This window comes from Ammodytes marinus (genome assembly GCF_949987685.1).
Source record: "Ammodytes marinus genome assembly, chromosome: 3".
Lineage (NCBI taxonomy): Eukaryota > Metazoa > Chordata > Actinopteri > Uranoscopiformes > Ammodytidae > Ammodytes > Ammodytes marinus.
Window position 1 is genome coordinate 21774208 of NC_137232.1, and position 24346 is coordinate 21798553.

Below are 24346 nucleotides of genomic sequence, written 5' to 3' on the forward strand. Positions count from 1 at the left end.
TCAAACTGGGTGCTGCTTTACAAGTAAATAACTGGATTCATAACCACATTTTATATATTTTTTATTTTTTAAAGCAGTGTACTTTAAAACACAGACTGCTGAAAACTGAGTTCCCAGCTTTGTCCAGGTCATGGATTGCAATAAACTGGAAAAAAGCATTTTCAGAGTCTTGTTTTTTGTTCTCAGAATCTCTCCACACACACAACTCGGACCATACACTTGTCGGCAGTGAATGAAGATGACGAAATATTTAAATCAGATCTTTGACCTTTTTATCGTGTAAAAATATTCCATTTAGGAGCAAAAAATATAATCTTTCAGAAAAACTCACATCTCGGTTTAGACCAAGTCAATTAAATTAGGACGGCTGCGTCCTGCGTCACTCATATCTGTGTCCTTGTGTGGAGCAAAACGGCCCGTCCAGCCAACCCTGCTTCCACCCCTCCTAGAGGAACCACATACTGGGACCCGTCGTTAGCTCGCTGAGGGTCCATGGTCCTCAGCTGCTGGTTGCTCAGAGCTACGCTGTCCAAACTCCACAGCTGGTAGCGCAGGCTTTTCCCCTGCTTGGCCAGGATATAAACGGCTCTGACTGTGTCGCTAGCTACAGGACAGGGAGGGATGCTGTGGTCTGTAGTGACAGAGAGCCAGGGCAGAGTTGGGTCAGGGTGAACATACTCTTTGCTCACGCTCCCCTGCTCCAAACCCAGGAGGACACCTGGAACAAATAGGACATGGTTACTGACTGGGTGGCATGTTGATGTTTTTTGAGAGAGATGAGGTATGTTTTTTCTTCATAAAGTAATTTTCCTATTTATTTCCGGAAATTCCCAGGGAAACATATCCCTCAAGCTGAGGCCTAAACAGTTAACAATCAATCTACAAGACTGAGGCAGCGGTTCCTCCCCCAGAGGTTCTTCTTTATTGCCGCATCGAGAGTGAGTTTTTTAAGCCAATGAAAATGTCTTGTTTCCTCCTCAAATATTTAATTGAAAACTGTGGCCTGATCTGTTTCATTTGTTTATATCTGAATATTATTTCAGTCAACATATGCACTTGTATGGGGCATAGGGTTTGTGCACTGTACTTTGCAGCCAGAAGTTCTCCTTTGCTATGTTAATTGTGTAATTAATTACTTTTTAATGTGAAATTTGAGTCTCCATTTAAGGTTACTACTGTGTTGCATCAATGTCTCATGTCTGTCTTAGACTCCTCCCAAATGCCCCTAACCAGCTTCATGAAACAGACTGATCCTGGTTCAGTTTATTAAGTTATCTATATAATGTCTCATGTCTTACCTGAAGCGACCGCCCAGTGCGCCCTGTGGCCACTGCGCTGGCATGGCTCATGGTTGTAGTCCTCATCATATCTGCACATCATTGTCAAGGAAACATTTGTTTTATGACATAAAAAACAGAAAGTGATGAAGTAATTTCCTTCAGTAAACCCCTCATGGCAGTTCTGTTTGTGTCTCTATGGGATACGGGATGAGGACCGGCTGTCTCTCCCACAGGTGTGTGATGATGGTTGCAGCATTGTTACCAGTTAAACCCCCTGACAGCAGCTCTGCCTTGCAGCAACACACCTCTTCTGCCAGCAGGGCCATGTTGTCCGCTGTCAAAATAAAAACGATTAATGAGAACAAAAAGTAACCAGCATGAAGTCAACACAGTGTGAAATTGCCTTTTTAAATGTTTCTGAAACATAGAGACTGAATTACTGCTAAAACACATTTTAGCTGCAAACCTGGTTATAAAACTTCCACATTTTACACATCTTACATCTGTTTAATGTAATATTTGAACATCTGGCAAAACCCAGTGATGTGAAGGTAAGTTTTTTTTACGAAATTGAATGATGCATTATGACAAAAGCACATCCCTCTTTGCTCTTGTTTAATTTTTATAACACTTCTGTTACCTGAAAACATTTCCCCCTGCGCGGTGTATCCTCTGCTCAGCGCTGTGTGAACCACAGTTTCCATGTCAACACTCAGCTGTGGCTGACGAAGGTGAGCAGACATCCACAAAGCCACCAGACCACACCTAAAAGGTAAATGAACAACGCAGTCACTGTCACACCTTGGCAAATATTTCATGTTTATTGATTTAAGCATCAAAGCCTTCAGGACAAACTATAAAAACAAAAGCCCCATTACACATGAGACAGTAGTACTAACAGTTTAGTTTGTTTTATACAAGTGTTTTCACAGTAACATGGAGATCGAGGTGTTACTTGACTGACAGTATGGTTTCCTGACTTACTGTGGACCATCTTGGATGAGCGAGGGCACATACGTGTTCACCAGTATCCACTGCAGGTCTGTCCTAAAACTGAAGCACCCACAAAACAAAACAAAAACAACCAAGAATACACATTATTACATTTGAATCCAGTATAAAAGCGCTTCAAAAGACCTTTTCTTAAAAGTAGGCACTTTGTCTTTGTGTCAGAGATGTTGATTCTGTAGTTAGTGTTGGTCCAAGATGATTATGTATCGAGAGGTGTTTCCAATATTCTGTCGATCTTGTGTACAAAACAATACACCTTAATAACAAAGCAGCCACTGCAAACATAATTAGGGCTGCACCTCAATTATCAATCAATTAAACGTTTGGTTTAGTGGCAGATCATGGTGGAAGAAGCCGTGGCTGATGTCTTTAAACTGTGTTTTTTTGGGGGGGTGCGAAATGAACAGTCAAAAACGGACTAAATCAAATTAACTATAAGATAAGATTTTAAAAAAATGCAAGAAAACCTCATGGCTGAGAACATCACCAAATATTTGGTAACATTTGTTACTGAAAAATGACTTAGAATATTGCTTATCAAAATAGTCACACAATGACTGTGACTGTACATCGCTATGACAATGGATTGTACAGGTGAACACTATTGTGTTCATCTGAATCATTGGTCGAAGGACAGAGATTACTGTGTACTAGAGACTACAAACTGTTAATTGTGATGTTTTTGCGCCGCCACACCTCAATGGTGAAGGCAGGAATAGCATGCATGCCTGAATCGTTCTTAAAATACTTGCACACAAACTATGTGCACCTGCCACGACATGCCACAGCAACAATATGTGACGCTTCTGAAGACTGCAAGAACTTGAGCATTTGAAACATGTCAAGGTACACAAAGTAATACTAGTCTGAACTCTGTACACAAGAACATTTAGGTTAATTATGAAGTTAAGCTTAATCATAAATTAACCTTTTTGGACTTTTATTAAATTAGACTCACCCCTTGATGAATCAATCATGAATAAATATGACCTAATTAAGGCATGGTGGATAATTATGGGGATTCAGATTTTTTTAAATGCACTGCAAATAAAGCACAATTTTTGTTTGCAAACACAACGTTTATAAACATGCGTAAATAAATATAGAAATAAATGTTTTTGCTTGTTGTTGTTAATCTGACCTGCTCTCCCTCTGACTGAGCAGTAAGATGGCCTCTGTGTGGTTCCCCTCAACAGGACTCCTGCCACTGGCTATAGTCTGATACAACTTCTTCTTGGGTGCTGAGGCTGGAGGTGGAGGACCTCGTGAAGGTGGAGGAGGGGGTGGCGGTGGTGGTGGACTGGGACCTCGTGGACGTGCCATCAGGGGGCGCTCCTCTAACATTTTTGCTGGGTTCCTTTTGTTTGAAAAAAAAGAAGAAGCGGTGTATTTTGGTTAGAATGGTGCGGTTGTGTATGTACCTCTTTGCAGCAGCCCCAGACCATGCCCTAGACTGAATTTTCCAAAAACACTCGACAAACACTGACTGTAACTCTCAATGGCTTACCTTTCACTCTCATTCCTCTTACAACTCAGCTTGCAGCTCTGCAGCCCCAAAGCAGGGCGTTAAACTAGCGACGTTATCTTAATGTTATAGGCTAGCTGTTTAGCGAAGTGCAACGGTCTCTTGGTTATGGCTCACAGAAAGTACATTGCTTGACATCCTACATCCGCTAACGTAGCAGAGCAAACAGCACCGGTGTTTTATCCATTTATGGCAGCGTCTACCTCTTCTTCTTCCTCGGTGACGGGACCTATTAATACTACCCCTATCGACCTAGGTCCCTCCACTGCCTCTACCGATTTAAGTGTAGGCTATACAATAAGCATTATTGTGTGGGCTCATGGAACTTATTTATTTGAATATTACACTGAACAGGTAATAGGCATAGCCTACACGTCTGACATATGAGAACTCTGATCTGTCTAGGAGGCAAACTGCGTTTTAAAAAAGCGATAACAATCTGAACCGGAACAGCTGTTACATCATATTCCGTCACCTGAGATATAAAAATGTGTCTCTTATATCTCTTTTACAGTCTATCTCTGAATGAGTGAAAACAAATCTTAACAGCCATTTAAATGTGTCGTCATTTCTAAATACTATGCGGTCACTATGTTCGGTAATAGCAGCTCACTGTCAAAATACCGAAAATATGATATAAAAATAATGCAGTGGTCACAGAATCTGATGGGTTGCATATTAACCTTAACACCGGAAACTGCCTCTGTGTTCTTTATTAACGCGAGAACAGAGCGCGAGTTTTGGGAAGGCACGGGTTTTCAGTTTTCATTCAGTATTTCGAGGTGAGTTTTCCTTCCGAGCTGAACAATTAAATCATTATTTTGGTTATTTAGACCTTTTTAAACCATGTGTGGAGTAAGGTGCTGTATTTGAGCGTTATTGTAACAACGAGGGTAATCAGACGAAAGCGGTTAATGAACGAAATAATATAAATGTGTTAGCTACAGCTAGTTAGCTTTAGCGTTCACCACACGTTGGTGAAGCTGGACGGTCGTTTGCATGGTAGGCGCTTTTACTGACTGTGAAGTGGTTGTTTTTCTTTCCAACCACTTGTCCACAGGTTAGAAAATGGCTACTCCGGAGGTACGGCCCAATCATACAATTTACATCAACAACTTGAACGAGAAAATCAAGAAAGATGGTAAGTTTATCGCTATGGTTTATCCTCCTCACTGTCCTGCAGTGAAATGCACACACAGGTTTCCGACAGATCCCGAAAACCAATGCGATTCCTGTTGCTGTTAAACATTTTCTAAGTTCTAAGTATATTTTAAGGCTTAACTAAGTATTCCAAATGTTAACCCGATATGGAGTAAGTTTTTATCAATCCGTATTTGAACTTATTCAACTTTGAAAATAATAGGTAACACCCATTTCATTTGAATGTTTATGGCATTAACGTCAATCCGATATGGACACGTTGGGACAATTTAAGTGACTTATTACTATGGCATTCTACCTGTGTGTTTTTGAATGAACAGAAATAAAATATTAACACATTAAAAATCACTTTGAGGATCTTCTTACATTTTCACCGGACCAAAGAAGTCATGTTTTATGCAGAATTGTCCCTAAGCCAAAGTAATTTTTATTTATTTATTTTTCTTGTTGTTGTAATTCATTTCATTAAGCATTCAAGTCCCTTACAAGCAGCATTCAGGGCCTCTCAAATCAGAATGTTTATTTTTTCTTAAATATTTGTTTGTTTGTTTGTTTGTTTCTGCAGAGTTGAAGAAGTCGCTGTACGCCATCTTTTCTCAGTTCGGGCAGATTTTGGACATTTGGGTCGCACGAACCCTGAAGATGAAGGGTCAGGCTTTTGTTATTTTCAAAGAGGTTAACAGCGCCTCCAATGCTCTGAGATCTATGCAGGGCTTTCCTTTCTATGACAAACCCATGGTAAGTAGATCACACAGTTAATACCAGATCACTGATAATAAAATATGGATTCCAAGTAATGTTTGCATTAATTTTATTTGACACAATATAACACACTGAAACATACTTCATTTAGCCTCTGTAATGCTTAGAGTTGTTACTTTCTTTGTCCTCCCCTTACAGCGTATCCAGTATTCCAAGCAGGACTCTGACATCATAGCTAAAATGAAGGGGACTTATGTGGAGCGTGACCGTAAAAAGGAGAAGAGGGTGAAGGTCAAAGGAGCTGATGCAGGCGGAGCAAAGAAGGGTGTACCGGGAGCTGCTGCACCCATGGTCGCTGGGGTGCCTGCTGCCATGCCTGTAAGTGGGGCAATCAATGTTCTGTTTTAAAATGAAAGTTAGCAACAGAATTTAAGTAATTAAACTTACACAACAGTTTTCACTATTCACAGTTAAGGCTTTATTTTTATGCATCAACGACAACAAATTGGAACTACAGTAGATATATATTTGCAGCTAAATACTTTTTAGAGCTTGCTATATCAAATAGCTATGGAATTTTCTTTCATAGTTAAAAAAAATTATGTTTTAAAACTGACTTGAATTTGGATCGATATGTAGATCGGTGGCGTCAGTCCGATGTCCTATGAATGGATTGCAGCCATATTGGATCGGCCCTGTCCCTTTCCCTTTTTGTAATTCTTCAGTTTGCTATGGAATGAAAATCATGGAATGATAAGATAACTGATGTACTTCACTCTGTAGGGAATGCCTCCTATGAGCCAGGCTCCTCGTATGATGCACATGCCGGGCCAGCCGCCCTACATGCCACCTCCTGGCATGATGCCTCCTCCGGGCATGGCACCTGGTCAGATGCCCCCCGGAGCCATGCCTCCTGGACAGATGATGCCCGGACAGATGCCTGGAATGCCCCAGCAGGTAGTGTGTGTCTGCTACCTTCTTAAACATGGTTGATTTCTCCTGTTGGTGCTATTCCGATCTCTTCTGTCTTCTTTCCCTTACAGGTTGCGGAAAATCCTCCCAATCACATCCTCTTCCTCACCAACCTCCCAGAAGAGACCAACGAGCTCATGCTCTCAATGCTCTTCAACCAGTCAGTAACTTACTTGTTTCTGCACGTCATTTTATGTTTTTCGAGCGCTGAAACTGACTGTAGTATTGTGTGTTCAGGTTCCCCGGGTTCAAGGAGGTGCGTCTGGTCCCCGGTCGCCACGACATCGCCTTCGTGGAGTTTGAGAATGAAGGGCAGGCCGGCGCCGCACGGGACGCACTACAAGGCTTTAAAATCACACAGGCGAATGCCATGAAGATCTCTTTTGCAAAGAAGTAACACTTTTCAGGGGTGCCCTCTTTTTTACATGCACATGCAGGTTTTCTTAAAAATGTACAGCAGTGATTACAACACTTCGTTTTTTTAATTGTTTGTTGATCGATGCAGCACAAGTGGTGTATTTTTCAACCCAGGATTACGTGTAAGTATAATTTCTTTGCATCAAGTTGCTGTAATTTGGCGTTTCACACTGACATAACTCTTTACATACGAAAGTGGAGGAGTTCTGAATTTCCACTGATATGAAATTCAAAAAGGAATCCCAGCTGGTATACCTTTTTCAATGAGCAACTTGATGTATCTTCTGTTCTTTTATTCTTTCTTTTTATGTAATGTTGGTAACTGTTTAAGCATTGCACCCAGAGTCTGGTCTGCCAGACATTTCACCTGGAGCGTTTTCTGTTTTTTATAATTAAACATTTCTTTGAAACAATGTTCTGCCTCACTTCTAATGTGTTTATGTTGCAGTGGGAGTGTGTCATAGGCCGACAGATGGTGCTATGAATCTTTATTCTTCCCCTGACATTGAGCTGTGTTTCATAATTATAGGTGGGTAAAAGGATTGATGGATGGATCAAAACAGTAAATTATTTTTTCCCATTTCTTGTGCCAACTTTTTCTGATTTGCCTGTTATGAATTTTGATTAAACTAGATATTCAACAATCAATTTTAGAACTGGGTATTAAGACAGGTCTGCTCATGTTCCAAAAAATACACCACAAGGTCCCATCATCAACCACAAATGATACATGTTTTGGGGAAATTATGTCTGTAGGTTTTCTCAGAGCATAAAACGGCCAATTCTCAGCACTCTATAGTATAAAAATTATAATCACAATTGTTGTCTTTTACCGTATAATACAGCAGTATAGCTCAAGTGAAATGTAGGGAGGCAAAAAAGGGCAATGGCAGCAACAAATCCTAGACTGGCCTTGATAGGTAAACAAGGTAAACACTTCAGACTCATTGTTGCCCCACATTCTCCACAAAAATTCAAACTCAGTAGAAAAATTGGATTCTTCCCTCAGGTAAAATAGAAATATTCCAAAAATATTAATTAGAAAGCATTCCAGTCTTTGTTCAAATTATTATGCCATTCCTGCTTGCAAAGTAAACCAATTGGAAGTCTCATTCGATTTGTGCCTACAGTGCCTTACAAGGTACATGCCCCAAAAAAGCAATTTTTGTCTTTATTTGGCCTTTGTGATGTGCTGTGCTGTGCTCTGCTCGATGCACTTAAACAAAACCAGATAAAAAAAAATTATCAATTAGATTACATCACTAAGTGGCTGGGCTTGTGACTATCTGTCTGTTAGAAGGCTTAATGGCTTTTTAATCGCAAGAATAATGATTTAGTGGAAATACGCTGACACTGAATTCGACGTAAAAAAAAATATTCAGCCCTGGAAACATACAAATCATTATGCCTGGTTTGGGTAGAAAAACAAATTCTACTATTTAACACTAAATCTGTCTCCTGGTTTTGAAAGTTTCTCACATAAAGCTTATAGATTTGACACAATGATCACTGGAGTAAAAGGAAATAAGCACATTTTTCACGCATTGTAGTTTGTGATGGGGAAGCATAGATGCCATGTAAGAATACACGTTATGAGTTAAATGTTATTATTTTTTCTTATTTAAAAGTTTTGTATTTTACAGTACTCGTATTATTACTCATTTATTTTTTGGTAGCTACATTTACTAACTTCATTGCAATCTACACTCACCGGCCACTTTATTAGGTACACCTGTTTAATAGGGTTAGGCTTATAACAACAAAAAGCTTATCAGCCAATCACATGGCAGCAATTTTATGCATTAAGACGTGGTCAAGACAATGTACTGAAGTCAAACCGAGCATCAGAATGGGGAAGAAAGGGGGTTTAGGTGACTTTGAACATGGCGTGGTTGATGGTGCACGGCAGGACGGATCCATATGTTCATGTTGTTTAAGCCAAATTCTGAACCTGCCATCTGAATGTCGCAACTGAAATTGAGGCTCATCAGAACAGACATGATTTTTCAATCTTCTATTGTTTAATATTGGTGATCCTGTGAGAATTGTAGCCTCATTTTCCTGTTTTTAACTGACAGGAGTGGCACCCGGTGGGGTCTTCTGTTGCTGTAGCCCATCTGCTTCAAGGTTGGCCGTGTTTTGCGTTCAGAGATGGTATTAGATGGCATACCCTGGTTGTAACAAGGGGTTATTTGAGTTACTGTTGCCTTTCTATCATCTCGAACCAGTATGCCCAACCTCCACTGACCTCTGACTTCAACAAGGCATTTTACGTCCACACAAATGCCGCTCACTGGATATTTTTTTCTTTTTCGGACCTCTCTGTAAACCCTAGAGACTGTTAGTTTGTTTTGTAATTGCAAGCCAAACAAGAACCACCACCACCTCCTGTACAAGAAGAGATGTGTGGAGATTGAGATGTGTGAATTAGACCTGAAAAGCCTGATTTAGACTTTCAATATTAAACTACACACAGGGGCCTCCCTGCTGTTGATTTAAACTGTGCCCTTAGTAATTGTCTACAGGTCAGCTCAACAGTGTACACAGAAATGCTAATTCTTATGTAGTTTCACAAGCCTTTCCACACTCCCTTATTTTGCCTTGAGAAAGCGCTGACCTTAGCCACCAGGGCGCCAAGTGTGTTGCATGCTCTTGGCAGCATGCCTGGTTCCTTCCTATTCACCAACACAGTGATCTTTCAGTTGCAGGGACTGAAAGGCAACAAATCTGGTGGGTCCGTAATTGTCAGTTAAGAGTGAGATAAAAAATCAGTTTGTGACTGATGGCTCTGTGACGTCTGTAAGGACTGGTGTTATGTGTCAATGGTCATAGATCACTTTAAAAAAACGTGTCTTCCTCTTGTGAAGGGTCAACATGTGTGCTGTCAAAGGATGCTGTTTCCTTTTTTAAAGAATGTTTTTCACATTTGAGGACATCAACCCCAACTTATACCGGACCAGTCCTAGTCATACACACTCCTATTTGGCAAGACATTATTCAACACCTCATAACTTAACTTTCAATTCATGGTAACAATTCTGCATTTTGGTTGGATGTATATGAAAAGTTTGCACATGGCATCCTAAATATCTCCATCTGATCATTTTATTATCTTATATCTTATTTCAATGAAGAGTGACGCAGCTGATGTAGGCTACTGTTAGAATAAAGGGATTTTAACTAGCCGTTAGCTATTAAATATGTGAAAGATTTGCACTTAGCTTAATAGATTGTTAAGATGCTCACTTCTATTGACTGTTTACAATAGATATAGAGAGAAACATTTCCTTTCAATGAAGCGTTCGCTGCTTTTGTTTGAGAAAAGAATAGGAAGACGTTCTAATTATTGACTGACTACATTGTGAACAAGCGCTGCTTCAATACTACTCAATACTGAAATGAAGTACGATGGTCTGGTTGCCCCAGGCTACCTAAAATATCCGACACTCGTAGTATTCATTTGAAGCATGTGACCATTAGATGGAGCCAAATACACAACTCAAGAGATTATACCGTTTAAATTAAACGTGACCCAGAGTGGAAGAGGTCGCAGGTGGCGTCTTCTCCTCAGGTGAAGCGCGCACAGCGTCCCCTGAGCAGACGCAGACGACCCAGTGATAACTGTGCGCTTCCTGCATGGTCGATTTAAGATTCAGCTCGTGTTTTGAGGTCACTGCTTCGCTATGCAAATCAATCCCTCTGCTCCTCAAGAGCCCTCTGTTCTGCTCCGGGGTCACGGCAGAGTGCCAGGCCCCGCGGAAACACCAGCGGTTGTCAGGGAAGCTCTTGAGCAACAAGCCCGTGATAGACCTTAAGATGGAGGAGGGAGCCAGCAGCATCTCATTAGATTGCCCCCCGATGAAGAAGGTACATTGTGTGGAAGTCAAACAAGACGAGCACTGGCAGCTTCAATGTGGAAAATATGCCATGTGACCGGTGCCAATAATTAAAAGATCCCCGTACATCCTACAGTTCTCTCTTATAGGCCTATTTATGTGCTAATCCGGGTAGAAGTTTGCAGCTCCAAGCCGCGGCATGTGTGCACAGGCTGCAGGAACAAGCATCATAAATGTGGCATTGACGGTCACATTCCATAAAATGCGCCACGTGATTGCTAATCACCATCGGGAGAAAACTCTTTCCTAAATTAGGCCTTCTGGCAGCGAGTGTTCTTTATTGTGAATAACATCGGTCCCATCAACCGTAGCATGAGCGGTAGCTATTTTAATTATGGAGGGTTTCGGCTCCAAACCTCCCCATTCATAGGCCACTCGAGCAAAACGATTTAAAGAACAACTGTTAATTGGGACGGCGGAGCTTTGAAGTGAGCCGGGGACAGCAGAGGCCTGAAACTGGAGGAGAGGAACCGGCGAGGTGCCTCGAAAGTAAAGATGAAACAAAGGAAAACAAAGAAAGGGGAACTGACACATTCAGGGTAATCCCGTGAGTAGCCTAAATGTGACGTAGGCTATAAAATAAAGTTTTTGGGCTTGGTCTGCAGGATGCTCAAAGTGCTATAGAAGAAGTGAAAGGGATGAGCACATTGGTGAGCGCTGGGAACCATCTGAGCAGAGAGACGGATATATTCCGTGCCTCAGGACACACCCTCCATTCTCTCTCTCTCTCTCTCTCTCTCTCTCTCTCTCTCTCTCTCTCTCTCTCTCTCTCTCTCTCTCTCTCTCTCTCTCTCTCTCTCTCTCTCTCTCTCTCATTGTTTCCTACACTGACTCTTTCGCCACCGGGCTTAATATCGTATCGGATTTACAAATGACCAACCAGCGCTTGGATGAGAGCGCAAAGTGAAATCGTTCAGTTTGAGAGACGCAACTTCGGTGGCTGCTTCGGCGACACGCTCCTCGTCTAGTAGGCTATATGAATATCATAGATGTTTTTTTTTAAATGTTTTTTTTCTGTGCGCGGATGAGGCTTGAAGGGAGATAGCAGAAGAAATAGAGAGAGTGTGTCAGCTAATTGGGATGAGAGTTCAAGTCAAGTGAGCCGGCAGATTGGACCTTTAAAGCCTCTTAACGCAGGCGGCGTGGGACGAATACAGCGCGAGGGCAGTGTGTTTGTGTGCCGCGTTTGTGTGTTTGTGTGCCTGTGTCATCCCCAGTGGAAATCCACCCTGGACACAGAGGCAAGGGGATCAGGTGTGTGTGTGTGTGTGTGTGTGTGTGTGTGTGTGTGTGTGTGTGTGTGTGTGTGTGTGTGTGTGTGTGTGTGTGTGTGTGTGTGTGCGTGTGTGCGTCTGTGTGTGTGTGTGTGCGTGTGTGTGTTTGTGTGGTGGATACATCCAAGCGGAGACAGCTGGTTGTTATGGTTTCTTTGACTTGGACGCGATGAAGTGGCTCTGCGGGAGTTTCAGTGTTTAAGACCGGGAGAGGAGGAGAGCTGGGCGGACGGACGGACGCTGGGAGGGAGGAGGAGGAGGGGGACACCAGCACCGCCAAAGCGCGCAGCACGGTCCCCTATCCCCTGACACAGGGATGGAGAGCACAGGAGCGCACAGGTCAACTCGGCTCGATGGGAGCGGAAAGAGCACCGGCAAGCCAGATATGAGGAGTGACCGACACCGGGGACACCTCCACCTGCAACGGACTGTGATTTTTCTCGTCGCCCTCACGATACAACCGCAGGTAAGCCACCGATTAAGTGCTATTTCGGGCGTTATGCTTCTTAAACCCCTGTAGACACTGACTTTCCAATGTAGTTCAGCCTGTGTTGCTTATCACAGCTCTGCGTAAAAACAGTCCAAGCACTCGGTCCCTTCTTTCCTCTTTGTGCTGCCCTCTTTTTGCTCCATGGCGCTGTGCCCACCTGTTGTTTCAGCCCAGCCGTCGCAACAGAGAACTAATGTAATCCTGTTTCAGACGCATGGGATGCATATCGCCTCATCACAACAAAAATGTGGTGTTTACATGGGAATATTATAGTAAAATCAGATTTTTTTTATTATCATAAGGAAGTCACGGTTTAGTATCACTGTTTGTATACCAAATAAAGATTATAATGATAATCATATCAATCATGATAATAGCACAGCTGCTGCAAATGATTTATTTGGGTAATTTTAAAACCCCTTAATTCTGTCTGAGGGACTGTGATGGCTACTAAATGGACTAATGGAGGATAAATACAACCGTAATTACCCACCACACCCCCTCTGTTCAGTCCACTCCTTGTTCATTGGTTACTAGATGAGCATTCCTCTGCATCTCCATCTTTAGCAATAAGCTGGTGCATTGTTTCATAGCCACTTTGTGACTGTTTCCTCCATCCTCATAGCTCATGGTTGCACAGATGCAGACTTTCTTTTGTGTGTTTTCTTGCTCTGTAAATGACAGCAGGGTTCAGTAGTCACTGCACTAACATGTAGCCTATGAATGATTGTGACAAACCGCCTATGGTGTTATTACAGCAGCATGGAGAGCTTTGGAATGTATGCCAACAGAATATTGGGCATGAAGGTCTAAAATCACAAACTATTTTCCTTTATGCCTCCTGTGAGCTTGTGTGAGATTTGTGACAGGACTTAGCGGCAAGAAAAGGCCCAGAGGTGTTCCACATTGTGTGTGTGTGTGTGTGTGTGTGTGTGTGTGTGTGTGTGTGTGTGTGTGTGTGTGTGTGTGTGTGTGTGTGTGTGTGTGTGTATGTGTGTGTATGTGTGTGTGTGTGACTGTGACTGTGTGTGTGTTTGCATGTTTTTTCTGAACACTGAGCTCACATCCAGCATCTGTGTCTTGGGTGTGTGTGGAGCCAGGGGGGGCCCCAGCCGAATAAGCTCCGGGTCGTGTGAATGTTGAACGTTCGGGTTGATCTGCGCGTCTCTCTCTGCACCTCTGCAACCCCGTCACAGCTATAGAACAACACACTCCACTCCCTCCATTCTCTAACTGCACTGCAGTGAGAAACACACTCAGGATCCCTACGCCGCTGCTGCCGCCGGTGGTGCCTAATGCAAAAAACAGGAGACCATGTTCATGAAGACATACCCAGACCTGCTCTTAGTAAAGCCATTCACAAGTGAAGCTTATTGACTGGCCAGCTGTCACTACATCTTGTCATGTTGTCCAGTTTTATTGTCAAATGATTCTGCAATGTGAGCCTTGGGAAATACTGTTACAATGGGATTTTCAGCTTCAGGAAACCTGTTTTACATCTTCCTAACCAGAGTTTAAGAAATCCGTCCAGATATAGTTTCAATGACATACTGAAACTCACTCTAATACTGTGAAACTCATTGGTATGCTGACAGGCTGCAACTAGGAATAACCAGTTATATTGTCACGATCACTTAATCAGCCGAATACTTAATTATTTGGTCCATAAAACTAAAGTGACTTATACGAAACGCTTGTTTTAAAACCAAAAGGCTGGTGCAAGGAAGTTTCTGTCATTTTCCCATGAAAAAAAATTGTTGCCCATTCATTGTTTCAGCTGTACAGCAGTGGAATACCAAGGGCCAACAAATTATATTTGACGCCAATATTGTCTTATAGATTTATATGTAATATTCAGGTACAAACTCTCAATCAAAATGCTCAAAGTGAGGTCTGTTTAGTTACCAATCCTCACAGACAGTAACCCTGTCATATTTGAAATATTTAATAAGTGAAACATATTGAACCTACAAAGCTATTTAAGTATGCACCGTTCAGTACTTATTAATGTGAACAACAGCCGCCTTTTCTAAGCTTACTGAAAAGACAAAGGTGTGCTATTATTTGCAATTAATTACCATTTTTTAAAAAACATTTGGAACTTTTTTTTGAAACCCTGTTGTCTTCTCTAAGATTCTGGATTTCCTGTTTCAACTAGACCTTGCACAGTTTCATAGAGTTCAGGTACTGACCCATGACAGTGAGTCTTTAGACTGAGAGGATTTGTTGTGAGCCACACTGAGTTTTGGGTGTAGCCATTCAGAGCTCTCCCGCAGAGACGATCTGACTCCGCTTGGACCCCCCACCCCATCTCTCTTTCTCTCTCTATCTCTCCCTCTCTCTCTTTCTCTCTCGGTCTCTTTCTGTGTCCCTCCCTCTCTCTCTCGCTCTTTCTCTCTGTCTGTCTCTCACTCTCCCTGGTCAGACTGAGCGCTGAAATGCTGGTATGTCGGGAATGGCCCGGGCAGCGAGAGGAGGAGAGGAAGAAAGGAGGATGTAGAGTGATGAGCGCCACTGTATCTCCATGAGCCTTTTGATGTAGATGTGCCCCCCCCCCCCCCCTCTCTTCTGCTCCCCCTGACCCCTCCCACCTCACCCCCTCTCAGCTCAGGGACAGGGGGCAGGAGGGGGACACGCAGCCAAACACAATGGGGCGACTGAGGTTCTGGCTCAGCGTTGGGCGGCTTCGGTGAAGACAGCTGACACACAAGACCTTGTCGTACACACTGATTTTCTAGGGGGTACATGAATCTGATTCTTGACTTAATGAGCAATCATCAAGTTAAGTGTTTGTGCAAAAATGCCAAATGGGCTACGAATTATTCAGATTTATTCATCGGTGGAGGTTTATGTTTTGTGTGTGTTTGTAGTTCTTGGGAGAAGAAGCCATTTTTTCCCGTTCTACTAGAGTGACATAAAGACACATGCACACACACATTCTCACTTGCACGCACATACCTGACCCTGGTGCTCCGGGACTCTCAAGGGGTCTTGTTAACTCTGGAGTGTGTGTGTGTGTGTGTGTGTGTGTGTGTGTGTGTGTGTGTGTGTGTGTGTGTGTGTGTGTGTGTGTGTGTGTGTGTGTGTGTGTGTCTCTCCACCCATCTTTAAACAGGGAGGGACCACATAGAAAGGAAAGGGAGGCGGATGAAAGGGAGAATGGCAACAATGCAGGAAAGATTTGATGGCCACAGAAAGAGAAATGACAGGAGCGTTACGGCTTGTTCCCAGATAGAGAAAGAAGGGAGGAGGAGGAGGAAGAGTGGGTCTGTCTAAACAAATCGCATATCAGCACCTCTAAAGCTCACTAATAAACAGACCACATATAAAGATGGAGTCAGCGATTCTGGAGAATCCTTGTTGTCCAAATCACTTTTTGTCAAAATCTGGGAATATCTCCTCACGATCTGCTACTTGTCCGTATCTGGTGTATATGCAAGCCTAGGCTCTTTAAATCTAGTATGTTTCTAGCTGTTGTGGGCCCCCTTCGTTTACATACCCTTTTACATAGCAGGCTGTGTATTGACACCAGATTATTTTTCAGTTCATTCTACAGAATCGCTGGCTGCAACTTTTAATTTGTGTAATCAATGCAAAATATTAAGTGTTAAAAAATGACAAATTGCACATGTTCACATGTAACTCTAGCAAAAACCCTTAAATTGAATTGACGTTTTGGCTTTCTCTTATAACACATAATAATTCTCCCTCCCCTCTTCCTCTTCTCTCTGTGGACTCAGGCTGTGTGTGCGGTCGGGATGTTCGAGCTTCAGATCCTTCACTTCCAGAACCCGCAAGGACTTCTGAAGAGCGGCGACTGCTGCGACCTCCAGGCCAGCGAGGGGCAGCGCTGCTCCTCCAGGGACCAGTGTGAAACCTTCTTCCAAGCCTGCCTCAAGGAGTACCAGGCCCGGGTCGCCCCAACCGGAGCCTGCACCTTCGGCTCGGGAAACACTGGGATCCTGGGAGGAAATACCCAGCTGCTACGCCACCGAGGCCACGATAGAGGAGGAGGAGGGGGAGGAGAGGATGGGACTAATGGACACATTGTCATTCCCTTCAAATACGCCTGGCCAGTGAGTACGGGGGGCATTGCTAGTTATCAGTATGGTTACCAAGGGAACAGGCTAAGCTTCAAGTACGACAATATACTTTAACCGCAGCGAGAGTGGAATAACAATGAGAGTCAGAGTTCACACTTAGCTTTTATTCCTTTTTCTGTCGTCCTCTGTGTATAGGGGTTAAAGTACTGGAGGGCTAGACAAAGACACACAATAATCAGAGGCTGGATGGAGAAAACAACCCTTTTTTACATTTATATAGCATATCAAAGTATCTGTTTGTGTCCCTTGTTAAATTGACTAGGTTTTACTTCTACTCTGTAATGTTTTTCATCCCTTGATCTCCTCAGAGACACAATTTCTCCCTCTTCTGCATTTATACAGTATAGTGTACTGTCTTCTGTCTCTACCTCCTTTTCCCCTATCCATCAGTCCTCTCTCCACAACAAAAAAAGTTGGTCTTTTCGTTGCTTTCCTCTGGGGTTGTATCGAGCGATTTGCGTCTGGTTGAAACCTCACGCCGCTGGACGCTCCATCTTGCGTCCTCGTTAAAGAGCAAAGTAATCAATCCACTATTAGCACAACAGTTTGCAAGTGTGGCCAGGAGAGAGATATCGATTGGTTAATCAACCTTTCCTTTTCCTCCTCCAGTCCTTCAAAGCTCTTTTTATTTAGTTTTTTCCCCCCCAATTATGCACAAAAAAGCTTAAAGAAAGTGGGGATTGAAAGGCCAAACTAGTGTTTATTGTGCATTGTTCTTCATTGTTATCTGATTTACATACACTATCACACATAAGAGCTGAAACCATTAGCCGTTTAAATTAGCCTCTCAAATATTAGTATTCTGTGGTTTTCATAATTCTTATGATATTAAATCAAACCTTACCCTTTAAAACGACTTGGTAAAAGCACAAGCAGGAGTGACCCTAATTTGTATAGAGATTGTAGAGTTTTTTTTTGCTTTCTTAGTTTTCTCAGAAAACCTCCAGCATTATTTACTTTCTTTCTTTGATCCCTGCCAGCATGGTTGACTCCTTTCTCATAATGAAAGTATTACAGAAATGGCAACGAAAGGCCTTGTGGTTTAACTATATTCATATTGGGTTGTAATAATGTTTTCTAATATTGTACAAATCCCAGGTGAAGCTTAAGATACCACACACACACACACACACACACACACACACACACATACACACACACACACACACACACACACACACACACACACACACACACATGCACACACACACACACACACACACACACACACACACACACACACACACACACACACTCCTAATGTAGCCACACTGACCTGAGCACACACATGAATGTAACACACAGCTGTCTTATGTTTCTCCTTTTTGATCAGTATCAGCAGATGTACCTGTGAGACTCTCTGTCCCAGAGCCAATTACCTTCCCTTATCTGTGTACCGTTTGCTTTAGTGTGCGTGTCAATGTGTGTGTGTGTGTGTGTGTGTGTGTGTGTGTGTGTATGTGTGTTTTTTCCTCCCCTCCTGTACATTGAGGAGGTGTATGATTGACAGCTTACGAGTGTGTGAAAGTTCTCCATCAGGAAAACTACCTAGGATCAGTTTCAGGGCCCGGCTGCGAGGCGGGGCAGGCTGGGCTGTGTGGGGAGGGAGAGAGAGAGGAGAGAGAGCTGGGACACACAGGGGACGGCGTCAGTGTATTTTGGCCTGAAAGACTGGCTTTATCTGGCCATCTCTGGGAGGTAGAGGGGGTGGAGGAGGGCAAGAGGGTTATCCCCTGCCCCAGGTGAGGGGATGAACAGGTGAGCATAGTCATTATGAGGAAAGGTGAGCTCTCTCACTTGTTCCGCCTTTCTTTCTCTCTCTCTCTCTTTCTCCCACTAATCTCTTCAGGGGAATGTGTGTGTGTGTGTGTGTGTGTGTGTGTGTGTGTGTGTGTGTGGACCTCAGTAATCTTATAGATAGTCTGAGGGACATGGCTTCATTTTGACCTCAGCTTAACAATCACAGACACTCAGCGGTCTGGGATGTTTTAGCTGCGGCGCCTCCGCGGAGATGGGAAGAGTTCAAAGACTTCATAACTGCGAGGTCATTTCTTCAAGCTGTCTCTCTGTTGGTGGTTTAACTGCTGAATCTGTTTGGATGACGAAGGGAAACAGAGCGAACTGCCAAAAGAGAGAGAGAGAGAGAGAGAGAGAGAGAGAGAGAGAGAGAGAGAGAGAGAGAGAGAGAGAGAGAGAGAGTTTCTGATGAATTTGTTTATCTGAGAGAAGTCAGGAACAAGGCTATAAATGAATCAGGAGGATGAATGAAAAGCTAAAGTTAGCACCCAGGTAAACAGTGCAGAACGAATGAGCAGGTGCTGATAGTACAGGGACATACCGTAGCTTATTCCTCTATACAGCATGTATACATGCAGCGTAAGACCACCGCTTACCAGACATTGTGGGAACTGAAACTGATGCTTCTTGATCTTTTGTCACTCAGAAAGAGTTCTTCCAGGTCTGGTTAGGGCCTGTTCTTTTGTCAAAACGACCCGTGACAAACGACTATATGAAAGGTGCTATAGAAATCAGTTAACATGAAATGAATGGGTGAAGTCCCCACCGTTTTCAATCCTCATGTCAAGTGCTCAAAACCCATTCATGTTCGGGTTCATGGCCAGAGGCCATCGCTGTCTGTTCCTGGGAAAGACTCACATTGGACTGAGACTGTGTGCACAAATGTGTGTGTTCTTTGAGTTTTCAATGCACACAAAAACTTTTGTTCCTCTTGACTTGTCTCCGGTTGTTCCTGGTGAATTTATCTTGAGCATTTGCATAGATATGAGTCCGATATATCTCATGTTATCACAAACGGTCACGCAGCACATTAAGAACATATGCAGTCTATAAACTTATCTCACTTTGTTCACAATGTAATGACACAATGTTCATTATCCATACGCCAAGAGGAGTTTGAGCCAAAAATCTCTTATTTCTGTTATAATGTATTTTTAATGTAAAAGTAGAAGCATTAAAGCTTTCTATTTACTGTAACTTTTGCTGAAATTGGGGGCGCCCTTGGCTCAGGTGGTAGGGCGTCCCCCCCATGGGCCTCGGCCAGCAGCGGACCCGGGTTTGATTCCAGCCCGCGGTCGTTCTCCGCATGTCACTCCCCTCTCTGCCCCATTTCAACTCTGTCTCTACACTATCAATAAAGCATAAAAATGCCAAAAAATATATTTAGAAAAAAAATAACTTTTGCTGAAATCAATAGTTGTTTTAATATTGCGAAAAAGAGACTGCAGTTACTCTCAGGTTTACTGTTTTGGATTGACTCTCTAGGCTCTCATCTGCATTGTATTGTATTCGGCAGCAGAAGGCAGCTCTTTTCAAGAAGCATTTTGTCCACCCAGAGCACCGAGTTCAATATGCAAAGTGAGGCCGTCATGCAAATATGTTCAGGTGTTACTACAGTGGTCAGAGTCTTCCGATCAGTCCCTGTCTGCTATACACAAAATATTATTTGACTTATAACCATGTAAAAATACTAGTTTCATCAAATAGACACTTTGAGTGATACGTTATTATATTTTATGAAATTGTCAAATCTGATGCATCAGTGCAAGCTTTAAGTATTATTTCACTGATGTAGGTGGAGAATTTATTTCTAATTACTTTATATGGTTCAGTAATTTAGAATAGTGGGCCCCCTCCTGTCAGTCACAGGATACATGTAAGAGGTTGTGAGATGATTAAATGGAAGCCGAGAAAAGCTGTAATTGCAATTATTTTTTAATGCTGTTATCTAGTGATAACTTGTTTATTATTTCATGATCTTGAAAAAATGGGATTATCTACATGCTAAATGCATAAAATGTTTGCGCTTTTGTTCATTATCTTCATAATTACTGTACTTGAAAAACACAAGAGTGGTGTCGAGCTTTACATCTTACTCTTGACAAAAAAGCAAATAGGCTTTTTTTTCTCCAAAAATGTCTTCAAACTTTTAATTAAAATTTTAAATCTCTCTTCGGGAGAAAAAGGGGAAAAAATGTGTACTCGCTGTGCTACAATTCCGTTGTTACTAACATTTAATAAAAAAACCTTTGAAAGAAATTTGAAATCTCTCAGATAAATCTTGTAGATGAGCATAATATTTCCCTAAAAGTAAATGTATAAAGTCAAGTAGGTACATCAGAATTTAGCTTAAATACTGTGTATGTGTCTAGTTACTTCCCACCAATGAATTTACCGTCTTTTACCGCGTCTCATCTGAAATTTATCAGATGAGACGCGCTATACCACCATACAGGACACAAACACACACGAGTCGTTGTAACCTGTGCATTCCTGGTGTGTGGGAGCCGAAACAGGGGGAAGTCAGTGAAGGGAAACGAAAGGAGAAGAGAATAGTTGGAGCTTTCTTTCTCTCCCCAGTCTCTCTTTCACTCTTTCTCCTCCCATCGTTTGTGCTCTCCTCTCTTTTGTCCCCTAATTGACTCTCCTACGCAGACTTGCATACCTGTGTGTACGCTGATACTGTTGTGCACATCTCATTTCATACAAATAAACCTGCAGGCTTGTACACACACACACACTCACTCCAACACACACACACACACACACACACACACACACACACACACACACACACACACACACACACACACACACACACACACACACACACACACACACACACACACACACACACACACACACACACACACACACACACACACACACACACACACACACACACACGCACACACGCACACACGCACACACGCACACACGCACACAGACATATACTTTTCTCTTTGCAACCTTTTCTCAATGGACCCACCCCAAAAACACACAGAATACAAAGAAGGTTAATTCCATCAGGATCTGGAGCTTGTGTTTTTGAGAGATAAGTTAATAACTCGGGGGGGTAAACGTCTCAAGGGATGCGTGTTTTAATGATTTCATATGTGTGCAAATTGGATAGAAGAGTAGGAGTCTCTTTATTAGAGGAGAAAAGAGGCAAAGGAAGCACGATTTACATGATCACTGTGAACGTGCAGTCACCCTGCCTCTGGGTGTCATTGTGTCATTGAATGCAGATGGCAGGTAAACAATTGTTTTAAATTGATACACAGGACAGATGTAATCGCAGCAAATACTTTCCTTTCTTTGCCATCGATCTCCCTCTCATCTTGTCATATCTCATTGCCCTCCTCCCTAAACATTTTTCTCCCACACACCCTCTAGCAATCTCTCTCTCTCTCAATCTCATCACTCATTGTGAAGCCCTATTTGTTCTCAGTGTCACTGCCCTCCAGTGATGTTCAGCCACATCACGTCCCGGTGGATTACACTGGGCAAGCAAGCAAGAGTTGCAGCACAGAAATCAGAAATCCTTCTCTTCCCTCTGAGGTCTGTTGTGTTGCCTGAGTTGTCAGTAACAAACCACAAACCATTTTGAGCCATTGCATTGTCCCTGTGTTAACCTACACATGACTTATGAAACTGAAACAAAACAAGAAAATACATTCCACCACTGATGTTTGGACTTCTCGAGCGGAGGCATGATTCACTGTCTTCCCCTTGTTGTTCTTCAATATTTCTCCCACACTAAATCAAGACCGCCACGCTTAGGTCCATTGGGAGCTCTGAAGATTTATGAATTTTGTTTCTTGTCGTTGTAAGGTTTGGATTTTAGTGTTTGGAACAGGACCAGCTCTGAGCACACAGAGAGGAGGCTGTGTCTGAGATTGTGATGTTTTTTTTACCAGAAATGTTAATTCTCTGATACAATTTAATTTCAAACAGTTCAAATGAAACCTTTGTGAGAATTCCTGGATAAAATCCCGTTATCATTAATATATTTTTGCACTGCAATTTGTTTATCAAAGAGACTAAGTCTTAATAGTCACAAACAATTACTACACTGTAGTACATACACACCACTGGCAGACTTGTTTTATTTTCGGACTCATAAGGCCTCTATCTGTAAGTGCAGCCGTGGATGTAAAACATCTAGCGGCTAGACAAGGTAATTTCCTGCGGAAAGAAGGGGGGATGGAGGGTATGAGGTCTGTCTGGGTTGTGTGGGTAGATGCAAATGGGTGGGAGGGAGGTGGTACAAAGAGATTAATGAGCAGAAGGGTAGAGTTGATGTAAGCGCTGTGGAGGGCAGGCCGAGTGAAGAAGGAAGTGAGAGTCTGGAGGGGTGTAGGGGCGGTTAGTGGATGAACTCAGTGTGGGGCACAGGTGTTTTAGGTGGAGATGCAGATGCAGACGGGGAGGTGTGTGTGTGTGTGTGTGTGTGTGTGTGTGTGTCATCATAACGGCTTACTCACTCTGTTGAGAGAATCATAGGCAGATGGTGGTAAAGGAGGGGGAGAGATGACGGGAGGACAGGATGGAGATGGGGCAGGGCGACATGGAGGAAGAGGGCCTGTCATGTCAAGAGGCCTCTGTTGTTCCTCGGCGTTTGAAGTTGCCGCAGAGTTTGGGCTAAGCCAATTAACCCCGTAGGAATGTGACTGTCAGACGGACAGAGAGCGAGCGAGGCTGCATAGAGAGGGAAAGTTACTTTGAGCTATACTTAACATGCTACTTTTGACTTTTTTACTCCACCACATTTCAGAGGGGAATACTGTACTTTGCACCCCTCTACTCTGGAGAAATAGACTCAACTAATGCTGTAATACTAGGTAACTTAAAGATTACAATTGTAACTTGAAGAACAGAAAACTTTGGATCCCCTGTCACCCTTACCACCAAAGAGGGATTTCTTCTTTCAAACTCTTCAGATAACAAGTCTTCCAAATTAAACACTCCCTAGAATGACATGAAAATTTATTTTTCTCTGGTTTAAGTTTGAATAAGTTAAGGGCAAAAAAAATCATGGTTTTGATTAAATAGATTAATTTGTAAAGGTTAAAGAGGACCTATGATGCTTTTTGACTTTTATGACCTATAAACGTTGTTATGATGATTCATAGTCATGCTTAACCATACTAAATTATCAAATAATGACTTACATGCATTTCGACGTATTCCCTGCTGACCGTCTGGGGTGTCTGTGCAGAGCACTAAACACTATTCTAGCCAGTCGAGAAGTCACGTCTTCAAAGCGGTCTACCCTTTCATAATTTGTGACGTCGCATAAAAATTTGTGACGTGACCACGCGGATGTTTCCATGTATGGTAATGCTGTCACTTCCCTGTTCGCGTCTGCCTCGCGCCCTTATAGGTCCATGCTCGCGCTTCCCGCCACTGAAAGTGTTCCGGAAGGAAGGTAACCAATCACAACGGAGTGGGGTTTGCAGGAGGGGGGGGAGGGTAGCGGAGATGGCCGATGCACAGGCGGAGGGAGCGGAGATTGCCGAAGCACACACACTCAAGTGTTGACAGGATGTGCTGGATCGCCAAAATAAGAGAAAGAGCTTCCCGAAAATCTACATCGTTTTTTGTGATGTGATTCGTGTCAGGTTGCTCTATAGCAGTGTAAAACAAGAAATTAAGACCAGAAAAGTAGTATAATAGGTCCTCTTTAAGGGACTTTTCAAAACCATCTTTAAAATA

At 42.7% G+C, this 24346-nt stretch overlaps 3 protein-coding genes across 4 annotated transcripts in view; 2 read left to right on the top strand and 1 right to left on the bottom strand.

The window, feature by feature from the left end:
* Positions 1 to 44: 44 nt before the first annotated feature.
* On the bottom strand, positions 45 to 3989 carry actmap (actin maturation protease). Its single transcript, XM_080053909.1, has 7 exons — positions 3799 to 3989; positions 3433 to 3648; positions 2265 to 2333; positions 1921 to 2045; positions 1485 to 1614; positions 1299 to 1369; positions 45 to 718 (listed from the first exon to the last, which is right to left on the bottom strand). Exons 2-7 carry the CDS (start codon positions 3633 to 3635, stop codon positions 384 to 386), a joined length of 933 nt encoding a protein of 310 aa, XP_079910035.1. The 5' UTR covers positions 3636 to 3648; positions 3799 to 3989; the 3' UTR covers positions 45 to 383.
* A 557-nt stretch (positions 3990 to 4546) lies between these two features.
* Positions 4547 to 7475, top strand: snrpa (small nuclear ribonucleoprotein polypeptide A). Of its 2 annotated transcripts, none has more exons than XM_080024968.1 (7): positions 4547 to 4598; positions 4877 to 4957; positions 5543 to 5715; positions 5878 to 6057; positions 6463 to 6636; positions 6723 to 6811; positions 6889 to 7475. In XM_080024968.1, exons 2-7 carry the CDS (start codon positions 4885 to 4887, stop codon positions 7046 to 7048), a joined length of 849 nt encoding a protein of 282 aa, XP_079881094.1. In that variant the 5' UTR covers positions 4547 to 4598; positions 4877 to 4884; the 3' UTR covers positions 7049 to 7475. The 2 variants fall into 2 exon arrangements, with proteins under 2 accessions (XP_079881094.1, XP_079881093.1); XM_080024967.1 differs by having other exon boundaries at positions 4550 to 4598; positions 4863 to 4957.
* A 3229-nt stretch (positions 7476 to 10704) lies between these two features.
* The window catches only part of LOC307248404 (uncharacterized protein), a gene marked incomplete at both ends in the record, with an annotated part of 39705 nt that continues 26063 nt past the window's right edge, over positions 10705 to 24346 (top strand). Inside the window, 4 exons of the mRNA XM_080024802.1 lie at positions 10705 to 10935; positions 12182 to 12218; positions 15335 to 15417; positions 16469 to 16804. Coding sequence (XP_079880928.1) covers positions 10705 to 10935; positions 12182 to 12218; positions 15335 to 15417; positions 16469 to 16804 — 687 coding nt within the window. The remainder of the gene's footprint in view (positions 10936 to 12181; positions 12219 to 15334; positions 15418 to 16468; positions 16805 to 24346) is intronic.

Excerpts from the sequence above, each read along its gene's own strand:
- actmap (XM_080053909.1), bottom strand. The coding sequence starts at position 3,635 with ATGTTAGAGGAGCGCCCCCTGATGGCACGTCCACGAGGTCCCAGTCCA. Across the intron at positions 1,370-1,484 it reads AGACAGCCGGTCCTCATCCC|ATATGATGAGGACTACAACC; the intron begins GTATCCCATAGA and ends AATGATGTGCAG. Across the intron at positions 719-1,298 it reads GCACTGGGCGGTCGCTTCAG|GTGTCCTCCTGGGTTTGGAG; the intron begins GTAAGACATGAG and ends TATTTGTTCCAG.
- snrpa (XM_080024968.1), top strand. The coding sequence starts at position 4,885 with ATGGCTACTCCGGAGGTACGGCCCAATCATACAATTTACATCAACAAC. Across the intron at positions 4,958-5,542 it reads CGAGAAAATCAAGAAAGATG|AGTTGAAGAAGTCGCTGTAC; the intron begins GTAAGTTTATCG and ends TTGTTTCTGCAG. Across the intron at positions 6,637-6,722 it reads TGCCTGGAATGCCCCAGCAG|GTTGCGGAAAATCCTCCCAA; the intron begins GTAGTGTGTGTC and ends TTTCCCTTACAG.